The 11586-nt window shown below is 33.5% G+C and overlaps 1 protein-coding gene across 2 annotated transcripts; it reads left to right on the forward strand.

The window, feature by feature from the left end:
- Positions 1-223: 223 nt before the first annotated feature.
- Positions 224-8030, forward strand: LOC136066177 (uncharacterized). Of its 2 annotated transcripts, none has more exons than XM_065770058.1 (4): positions 224-874; positions 1004-1207; positions 5475-6061; positions 7173-8030. In XM_065770058.1, exons 1-4 carry the CDS (start codon positions 316-318, stop codon positions 7758-7760), a joined length of 1938 nt encoding a protein of 645 aa, XP_065626130.1. In that variant the 5' UTR covers positions 224-315; the 3' UTR covers positions 7761-8030. The 2 variants fall into 2 exon arrangements, with proteins under 2 accessions (XP_065626130.1, XP_065626131.1); XM_065770059.1 differs by having other exon boundaries at positions 224-592.
- Positions 8031-11586: the final 3556 nt, after the last annotated feature.

The following is an 11586-nucleotide window of genomic DNA, read 5'->3' on the forward strand; positions in this document are numbered from 1 at the left end:
AAAAAGAAGTGAGATATGACTGACATGTTTTAGAGGAGGTACGGAAAAGTCAAAAGATGAAAAGTAGAGGTTTGTGGTGAGGAATTTTTATGGCTAACGTATTGGAGTGGCCAAGCTCTTCTCACAGGGGAACCAGCTCTTAAATAAGAAGGTGTGAGACCTATTTCTTCCTACTGTTATATATGGGTTAAAAAAAAAAAAAGTAGATTCCCCTTCCATTTTCACTTTCTTAGAAGCACATGATATGATAGCCAAGATCTATAAAACAAAAGGGCAGTCACAATGATAGTATGAGACACAACTAATCCACGAGAAATGGAGAGAGATTTGGAGATAGGAGAAGAGAAAATTTGGGAATCCATTTCAAGGCTAAGGAAGCCTTATCTGGCAGCCTTAGACGGACAGTGGGACGTCATGAAAAGCTTCTACGAGGAAAATCGCGAGCAACTCTGTTCTCAGATGACAGTAGCAGAGGACACTGCGTTTCATATTGCAGCATACAGCGAAAAGGCGGAACTGCTTCAATGTTTCGTTGATCTCGTAGAACCGCCCTCTGATTTATTCAATGCCTTAAACAAGAAGAACAAACATGGTAATAATACTTTTCACGAGGTGGCCATCACTGACAGAGTTAAAACAGCAGAATTCTTGGTTAAGAAACTCCAAGAGGTTTATGGACCAGACGAAGGCAAACTAGAAGAGCTTCTCATGGATGAAAACAATCTGGGTGAAACCCCGATATATAGGGCTGTTGCCCTCGGTCAGACAAAAATGGCCAAATATTTGGCGACTAAAGTTGGGGATTTAAGTTCTCACTTTGGAAGAAAAGACAAGATGACCATTCTCCATATTGCTGTCATAGGCCAACACTTTGGTCTCTCTGATCTCTCTTCCTGTCTTACTTTCAAATTGTTGAACATTTAAATAACAAACTTTAGTACACATAATTTTTGTACATATATATAAATAGCATGCTTTAACATGCTCTATCTTTCAAATGCAGACACCGCTATATGGCTACTGGAAAAGGACAAGGAACTTGCAGAAAAGAAGGAACAAAATGGCCTGACATGTCTTCACCTGCTAGCGAATATGCCACATGTTTTCAGTAGTTATTCGGAATTTTCCCACATGAGCAAACTGAAGAAATTCCCCTATTATTGTATGTCTCAAAGATGCAGAGCTATATGGAGGGTCATAGCCAAAGGTGCGACCTTAATTATTTTACTTTGTGGGTATATATACAGTTCACCGGGCACATGTACTGCATACACTTTAATTTACTTCATAAGTCCTTTTTAATTTTTTAAGCTTTAGAATAAAAATATTGTATCAATCCTGCATCGAATGAAATACAAAAAATAAGATAGAAAATATTTATTCACACGTACTTACAAATACAAATCCTCTATTTTTCGTGTACCACTCTATATTCCACAAATTATGTACTTGTTATTTATTGATTTTACTTTCCTTATAAAATAATTGGAGTTGAAAATGAAAATGAAAAAAAAAATTATACACATAGCAAGGTGTGATTAATAAAATATAGAGTGGTATACAAGAAATAGCACGGATGATTTGTATTCCGTACTTATACGGCTATACCTATAACCAATAGAGACTATTCTCATTAAAACAAGAAAGGAAGAGAAATCTATTTTTTTGCTATAAATTCCATTGATTGGATTTAGGCCCCTTCCTCTATTGGGAAAATTTTCGCTACAACGGGTTAAAACTTTTTTTTTAGTAAGTATAAAAGTAGAACTTGAGAGGAATAATAATATTTAACACAATCCACAAATACAATTCATAGTTTTTGTGGGTTAATATTTTTTAGAAATGGGTTTGGGGCGGAGAGCAAGCAAGCCACTTTAACACAACTAATATATAAGTCAATTTTTTGTTGATCTATGTTAGGTACTATATATGTGTGTAGATTTATTAGGCAAACACGTGAATATAAACCTGTCTAGATATGGATCATAGTGTCTATAGGATTGATTATACAATATTCAAGATACTGCCAAGACAGTGTACAAGAACATGAAGCTGCAGATTCAAAGAATTAGAATTTAACAGTTTTGACCTATCGAAAGTTGATTTCTAAAAAGTAAGTGATTTGGGTTTTAGTCCAACTACACTTAGTATTTAAGTGAAACCCTAATGTACATTTCTAAGATTTGGGATCCACTCTTTTGAGAACTAAGAGGTTTTGTACCTTCTGCTCTTTCAAGCCATTACAAAAGATCACGCACATACTCATTGAACCGGTGGAATCAAGTTGTTAACTTTTAGCTATCAAGTGTACTGGAGAACTAAAGATTCAATAGGATTTTGAACTGCGTGGATTGGGGGTTCACATTGAAGTAGTTCACTATAAAGGAAGTTTGTGGGATATAGAGCACAGTTCGGTAATTAAAGTTAGATTTACTACGAATTGTTATTCTTGATTGTAAATCTCTAGCTTATAGTGAAACTATTACCTTGGGATTGATTAGGCCAAGACCCCCTAGGTTTTTTCCTTTGAAATAAGTTGTTTCATAAGGTTTCTTAGGTCATCATATTGTGTCTTATTTAATTTTCAACAATTTCATGATATCTATATTTGTTTGTTTAACCTAAGGCTTTCATAATTTATCTAATTAACAACTTAACCTTAAACTGGTTAAACACTGTTTATTCAAGCATCTAAATCTAAAAATCAACTTTATTAGCAATAAACACAAAATGATCTAATTCATTATTCATGTCAATATGGGTTTAACAGTTTTGACACGAAGTCATTTAACTCAATAAATATTATTTTTATCCAACATAAATTTGAATTGTAAATATTGAAGCAAATGGTTAAGGATATTAATGAATAATTTGTTAAAACTCTAAAGTCTCTAACGTTTTTACTCAAAACAAAGAAAATCTCCTATTTAATTTTATCTTTCTTAAATTGTTTATAACTAAATTTGAGTGGAATTTCATTGAGTTGAAAAAAAAAATTAGGTCATATTATGCAAGTACTTTAATTGATGTTATTATGAAATGGAATTTGTGTAAAATATATTTATTTATAATTATTATAATTTATATGCTTACAAAATATAAAAACTGTAGGGTTCGAATTCTTTACGTAAACCCAAAGACAATTAATTTGTAGAGTATGGGTCGAAGAACTAGAGTTGGCAAGGGATTAACAACAAAGGATTATCACTCTTTCAACTATTCATTGATCAGTTTCCATACATTTCATGGTTTGTTTCAAACCCTCTCCCTCTATTATATAGCCACTCTCACCCTCATCTCTACCGTCCACGTGCTCCCCATCCATGGACTTGCTCAAGTACCTGTCACGTCAGGCAGCTTCTTTTCATCTCTGTGTGAGTGGCGGTAGGTTATGAAGCACTGTTCAGAGGTCTTCTCCACATAAATGCGGCCAGAAAAGCTGTTGCAATGCATTGAATACGGTGGCAGCAGCATTTCCCTCAGATATTTCCTCATCCTTATCGTTCCTGAATATGTTTTGAGTTTATCTTGATCAGGTGGAGTCCTCGGACAATCAATCAGGCTTTTCCCCTACTCAGTTAGTCTCCGATATCATATCAGAGTAAAACATCTTCCTCGGACAGGTGATGTCCTCCTCGGACTGGAGATATCCTCTTCGGACAGCAATGATTCTCTACAGGAGGATTCTACTTCACTCTAGGCCCTGCATTCTCCGCATCTTTCTCTTCGGATGTGAAACAGTCCTCTCCTGGGTATTCGGCCCATTAACATGGGCCTAACCCCCTTATCCCCCACAAAAACATATTAACCGTTTTGTGTCATATTCTTGGGTAAATTACACTTGATCAACCTAAATTATACCCAAGATTACACTTTATATTATAAACTTTCAAAATACATAGTTTACACCCTAAACTACAACTTATGTTACACTTTACATCCCCCGTCAATTATGCTGTTATCTTGGATTGCATCTTGCATCATGTAAAAAGACTAAATTGCCTCTATTCTCAATCCCTTAAAAACCATATTATTTGTTTCTTAAATATAATCAATTTCATTTTTATTCTCAATTTTTTTTTCCTGTGTTAATTCAGGCCTTCTAATTTAAGGAAAGAAAGAATTTAGTTCTTTTTTTTTTTTTTTTTTTTTTTGCTGATTTAGTTCTTCCATCTATTTTTTTTGCCCATTTATTGCTTAGTTGGTTAATTTATCTAATGCGCTAATGAATTCATTTACATCTAGTTTTGTGTTCTTGACTAAATCACGGTTCATAAAGTCAATATTTTCTGCTTTTTTTTTGAGAAATCATATTTTCTGCTTTAGTTATCCACTTTTGTAATACAATATTAGTTTTTATTTTTTGAAACATTAATTATATGTATTCACCGCAGTCCCCAATTTTTTTTATCCTTTGCCTCTCCTACCCAGTAATGCCAACTAGCCACCCAAGACCTGCTCATTTCTCAAAGCTTCTTCTCCCTCCGTTTCCAAGATATTCGCTGCTACTCCTTTATCAATTACTAATCTCTAAGTTTCACCTCTGCAATTCAATCCCTTCGATATGCTCATTCTTGCAGTTGTAGGAGCCATAGTGCTGATCGTACTCTTCGTGAGCATTGACATTGGGGCTGTAAAACCCCCTAAGTTGCTATTTTAGCAACCCACCCACTCAAATTGATCTTCATCCGGGGGTGGGTTGCTAAAATTTTTAGCAACCATGAATAGTAAGGCTGTATATATATACAACCTACTATTCATAGTTGCTAAACATACAAATATATATAAAGTACATGAAAGTGCTAAAAAGAGAAAAGAGAGAGATGAGAGAGAAGAGATAGAATGAGTTGATAAGGTAGTTTATATTATTTTATTGTATTGTATGTAAAATAAAAATTGAGATGTTGGGTGTATTGTTAGATGGAATGATAAAATAGTGTATGAGGATGTAAAATAGGTACTTTTTACATTCCCATTGCTAGTGCTCTTAATCTCTACTCTCATAGGAGTGTCGTAGCTCCTGTCATTGAACATTACCATGGGTACAGTAGCATCTACTTAGAAATGCTGAGGAGATTGAAGGAAAATGAATAGTTATCAAAATTTCATTATTGTTTGTCATCACTTTTTTTTTTTTTTTTTTTTTTGAGAATAGTCATCACTCTTTTTTGAAGGAAAAGAAAAAGAAAATATGTATGAAAGCATATCAAATCAATCACGTAACAACTCAATAAGTTTATGGTATATAATTCAATTTTATACTCCTATATCAAAACAAAATTAATCTCATCAATCTTTCACGTGGTGATATCTACGTGTTGAATTATTATATGGATAATTTAGTTTACTTTTTTTTGAGAATGGATAATTCAGTTTACTTGTTACAAGAGATACTATCTAAAAATTAAAAAAAATTAAGTTGATGTTATTTTGGTCAAGATACATAGTGGCCTCTCTCTCTCTCTCTTGTATAGGTTTATATTGTATTGGATTGCGGGCTATCGATAAACTCTGGAAAATGAAGAGAATGCATTCATTAGCTTCAGAACTCACCGAGTCGCTAGTAGAGGCAGATTATACGTGGAAGGATTTTCCTTGTGAAGTAATTGATGACAAGACGATTTCCTTAGTGAAAGTAGACGCCTCTGTTGACAAAGGTAGAGGCGAACAAGGTCAAACATCTGGCACAAAGGAAGTGGGAGGAGAAGGCACATCCAAGGGACATCAGAAATATTACCACCCATTGCTTGATGCAGCCAGCAATGGCATAGTAGAAATATTTGACAAGATGATTGAATCGTATCCACAGGTAATTGAGTACATCAGTAACGATGAGGAAAACATATTGCATGTGGCCATTGGCCACCGTCAGTGGGATATATTTCATCGGGTAAAGAAGATGGAAGTAATAATGAAATGTAGATTGGCTTCACGGATTGATAAGAATGGTAACACCCTATTGCATCATGTTGCAGAAGGGCAGACATATTATGGAAGAGAGTCAAGAGAACAAGCTGTAGGTCCTGCTTTCCAGTTGCAAGAGGAATTGAGATGGCTTAAGGTAAGCTAGCTCTATCGAGTATTAATTTTGGATAATTAGAAAATACATGATTTGAACGTATCATTTGGAAACACCAAGCTGTGAAAATCAATTTTTCTATAAGGCTCTTAGTACTATATGTTTTATTATATAAAATATAAAATAATAGAAATGCAATAATCACAATGCTAACTAAAAATCTTTTCTTTTCTCCATAGAACATGTCCTAAACTATAAAAATCATAGTATCTTTTTAAGAAAAAAAAATATATATATATATATATTACCTTTTCTTTTATCAAATATATTTACAATTTTAGGGTTAAGATTTTCAAAAATATCACCTAATTTCCTAAGAAAAATTAAATTGACCCAAATACATCTAAAAAATGAAAATGAGTCGTTAGCCCATATTTATGGCCCCTTTCTTTAATTTTTTTTTTTTTAAGTTAAAAAATACCTAAATAGGTTAAACTCAAATGATTCATCCATTTTTAAGACGTTAACCACTTCAAAAAATGATGTCAATTTATGGACAAACTATTAGTAATTTGAAATTTTCGGATGATGGTGGGGCAAACAATTAAAAAAAGGGTCTCCAAATTTTATATATATGAAAAATTGGTACCAAAAATAAAAAAATTGGTCCAAGGAACACTATAGAAACAAATTGGTCACTTAATCTATTCATGTGATTACTGATTATACAGTGAAACCATGTGTGTATGTGTCTTAATTATGAATTTTGACTTTTTGTGAACATCAAACATGTTAAACTTGAGATTTGGGTGCCATGATGCTATCTGGTTACACAAAAATGACTTGTTTGTGTATTTTTTTTTACTTAGAAAACTATTTGAAAATTATGGAATATGAAATTAGATAATAAACATAAATTTTATTTGGCTTGTACATAATGGAAATGTCAGTAACTTCATTTTTTTCAAAAAGAGAAAAGTGAACAATTTGGATACAATTATTTTGTTTTTTGTTGAAATTGTATTAGTACCAAATAAATTCTAGTCGTTTTGATTTTCATTATTAAAATTTTATTAGAGTTGTATATATATGATGCTATAGTTTGGTAGTGTAGAATGAAGCTCATTTTTGTTGACTACTTGTCTCCACGCAGCATGTGCGAAAGATAATTCCCTCCCATTATATCATGCACTGCAACAATAAAGGTAAGACTGCAGACGAGTTATTTCAAGATACACATGCTGGCCTTCTCGGGCTGGCGCAAAAGTGGATAAAGGAGACCTCTCAGTCGTGCTCTGCAGTTTCTGTCCTCGTTGCCACTGTAGTTTTCGCTGCTGCCTACACCGTCCCTGGAGGTAACGATGCTTCAGGCCGTCCTAATTTCATCAACTCTCCATTCTTCGTCCTCTTCACCATCATGGATGTTGTTTCCCTTGCGTGCTCCTTGTCTTCTGTTGTCATGTTCCTCTCCATCCTCTCGTCTCCATTTGAGTATGAAAATTTCCGCACATCTCTCCCTCAGAGGCTAATGATAGGCTTCACATTGCTCTTCTTCTCCGTGACAACGACCATGCTTTCTTTTGCAGCAACTATTTTTCTCCTCCTTCGTTTTCAAAAGAAAGCTTGGACTAATACTCTGATTTATACTGCTGCATTCCTTCCTGTCTCTATGTTTGCGCTTACACAGTTCCGTTGTATGATGCATTCAAAAAATTATTGCACACCCTTATCAAGAAAATAGCGAAGAAGGTACATCCCAAAAATTCCTTCCTCCTTGCTTGAGGCTCAAGAAGGTCAATAAACTCTCATGAGAATAGGCTTTTGGATTTTGACTATATGGCGGTGTTCATTTTGTTCCCATCATGCACCAGATGTCAAAGACCTGTTATCATAATTCTTAATTTACCACTGTATTGACATTAATCTATATGTAATAAGAAGACGAGAAGTTAGATATTTCTCTTCACAGTGTGTGCTTTGATTAGTGATAAAGAAACTTCATTTACAGTAGCGAAACCAAGAAAAAAAAAAAAACCCAAATTATTATTTTGATTTTTATATTTTTAGAAGTAATCAATTTGGTCTTTTTTATTTTCAATTTACATTCAATTTTGTTCCTGCAGTTAACTTGTTGTTTTGTTTATGGATAACAAAGTAGAACATATTCAAAACTTTTAACCATAAAAATCCTAGTATTTTTTCTTTTGAGTGGTGTGTATTTCACACTTAAGTTTGCACACAAAGTACATACAATCACTTTTTTGTATTAAAGTGGTAATTTAATGGACTTGAAATCATGACTTTTGAGTGAAAATAGTGATTTCAAGTGCAAAAAAAGTAAATGGGTGTACTACTTAATTTATGAATACAAATTTTCTGTACCACTTTTTATATATCATTCTATATTCCACTAATCAGTACTTGCTATATTTTGATTTTATTTTCCTTATAAAATAATTGAAATTTAAAATAAAAAATAATTATACGCATAGTAAGTAGTAATTTGTGAAATATATAGTAATACACAAAAAGTAGTACAGAGAATTTGTACTCCTACTTTCTTTTTCTTTTTTTGATAAATTGCACTCGTACTTTGTATGTAATAGTGAGTGTCCACTAGTTATTACCTTCATCTTTTTTTTTTCTTTTTCTTTTTTACATTAAAAATAAAATCAATTCATTCCTATTCCCCTGACTCATGCATGTATATCATGTACAATGTATAGAATGTCCGACTATCAATGAACTCTGGAAGATGAAGACAAATCAAATATCTTCTTTAGAACCCACTGAGTTGCTAGTAAAGGCAGATTCTACGTGGGCATCCAGTCTTAAAGTAAAAGACAATGTGATTTCCATATGGGCAGTGAAGAGGCAGAGGCAGAGGCAGTGAACTTTCAAAGACCGAAAAGTAGTAGCACACCAAAAAGTCAATTCGGCAACACTGCACCAAAATCCAAATCTGCCTCTAACAATTTGAAGAAAAAAAAAAAAAAAACAAAGAGAGAGAGAGAGGTGTGTAGCCAATTCACCAATCCGTCAAAACTAACCTGATCCAACCCAATCTGTCGAGTTGAGTCAATTTTTAGGAGTTGGTGGGTTGAGTTGGGTTATGAAAATTTTTTTAATAATGGGTTCAGGTCATAACAATCACAAACCCACTTAGCCTAACCCGACCCACCTATATGTTTAAAATTTAAATTATATATATTTAATATATATATATATATATTTAAAAATATATTATATAATTAATAATTTTTTTATTTAATATTTCCCCTATTCAGCCATTCCTATATAAAACTCAACTACCTCTCAAACCCAACAATCTTATTTCATGTATATTTTATTTATCAACTCAAGTGGCAAGTTGGATATATCTTTTTCTACTCAATTTAAAAATAATAGTAATTAAAAAAAAATTGCTCAACCCAACCCAACCCGATCAATGTGGGGTGGGTTCAGTTGGGTTGAACCAATGTGATAGATCAGGTTGAGAGAATTTTTCGACCCAATTCAACCCATGCACACCCTAAATAAGATAATGTGTGGTGGGTGGTGGGTGATGCCTTATTTTTTTGATTTTTATTATAGTACATCAAAATTTCAATAATGAATGATGATTAGCAAAACTTACGATACATTAGAGTTTATAATTAAATTCGCATACAATGCGTAGTTTCAAAATAAAATTTAATGATTGATGTAAAAGATATTACAAATTTTATTACATAAATTTTACAATCTGATGTGACATTAATGAAAATGCAAAAATACACTTTTGGTCCTTACATTTTGGGCACAATTTTATTTTGGTCCATAAATTGATTTTGCGCTTACCTCAGTCCCTGAAAACATAAAATCATTTTTATTTTGGTCCTTGTCGTCAACCTATTAACAGAAAATACATACACAGCAAATGGAGTGCTTTTTTGGCAAATTTTGCAATTAAAATATAAATAATTTATCCTACATGTCATTAGCCACACAACCAGGTCATATCCACCTTAGCAAAAAAAAATTCATTTGGCATTTAAATAATTCCATGTCAGCATTTAAAATTTTTTTTAAAGCCATAAAACAATACTGGTATTAGTTTTTTTTTTTTTTTTCTTAAAAAAAAAAAAAAAACTGAAATTAGTTTAAAAAAGCCATTGATATTGTTAAATCCAGAGTCTCTTCGCCCATCTCCAACTCAACCTCAACACTACCTCACTCTTGTTCTCTTTAACCTCAAAATTCTAGCTCCTCAGTCACTCCTATACCCACCGTTGGTGCGTAGTTTAAGCCTTTACAGTTCTGTTATTGCATTTTGTTGGGAAATATAGACCCCGGTTGATAGAATTAACAAGTTTTAAACTCAAGTTGTTAATTAGATTTATTATGAACAAACCTTGTTAAAACAAACAAACATCAATATCATGTCAATAATGAATGCAGCGGAAAAGTAAATAAGACAAGATATGATGACCCAGGAAAACCAATGAAACTAACCAGTTTCACAGTAAAAAACCTGGGGGGAAACCTTCCCGAAAAGCAATCCACTATAGAAAAGAGAAGTTTCAGATCTAGTACAAAACCTTTGTCCCTAGACTCTACAATCCTCGTAGATGAACTTACAGCAGAAACCTTCTACCGCTTCAGAACCTCTGAACTCTTCAATATATGAACGCCACCCTTTTTGTTGCACGGATCCAGTACGTGACTAACTACTTTGCATGGATCTCAAAACGTGACTCACTTACCAACTTAAGGAAGAAGAATGTTGGCTGCAAAGTTCTTCACTTCATCAACAATGAAGATCAAGAAGCACTTGGTTACAAAACCCTAATGCGCAAAGACGCAGTAGCTTCTTTTAGAGAGAATAAGGCATCAGTCACCTTTTGCATATGTTCTCCTTGTATTCTCTTATGTGACAGCCTTTAAAATAAGCTTTATATAAGTCTAGGGTTGTGAGAAAAGAAACCCTACTCAAATACATAAGTCTGGCCCAAAAATCAAAAAGCTGAAAATTCTGATTTCCCGTAACCTCGATCGATCGAGAGGTGTCGAGGTTTAATGAATCTCAACAGATAGCAGCTATCGAGGAGGTGTCGAGAAGGTGTCGAGGGGACAGAAACTTTCTCGATCGATCGACCAGCTATCGAGAAGCTATCGAGATTGCGATAAGAATCAATTGAAGATCTCGACAGATAGCCAGGTGTCGAGGTAGCTATCGAGAGGTGTCGAGCTTTAAAAACTTTGCACTTCAGCTTACTTTTTCTTGGACAGACTTGATGACTTCAACACTTGACCTTGAAATATTGTTTCTTGAAGTATTAAAAACACCTAGAACTACCCAATTACAAGCAGAGTGCGTTTTGTCAAAGGATTAGCCAATTTACATAACTAAGTGACATATGTTCTTAAACAAGTTAAAACTATATGTCCTAACAATCTCCCCTTTGGCAATCCGTGACAAAACCATAACAAACAAATGAGCATATAAGAGAAGTCATAAATCACTCAACTCATATTCACTTGTTGAATACAATAAAATCTATCCTAACACAACTCTTGAAAAACTT

This window comes from Quercus suber, unplaced genomic scaffold (genome assembly GCF_002906115.3).
Source record: "Quercus suber isolate HL8 unplaced genomic scaffold, Cork oak 2.0 scaffold_167, whole genome shotgun sequence".
Taxonomy (NCBI): domain Eukaryota; kingdom Viridiplantae; phylum Streptophyta; class Magnoliopsida; order Fagales; family Fagaceae; genus Quercus; species Quercus suber.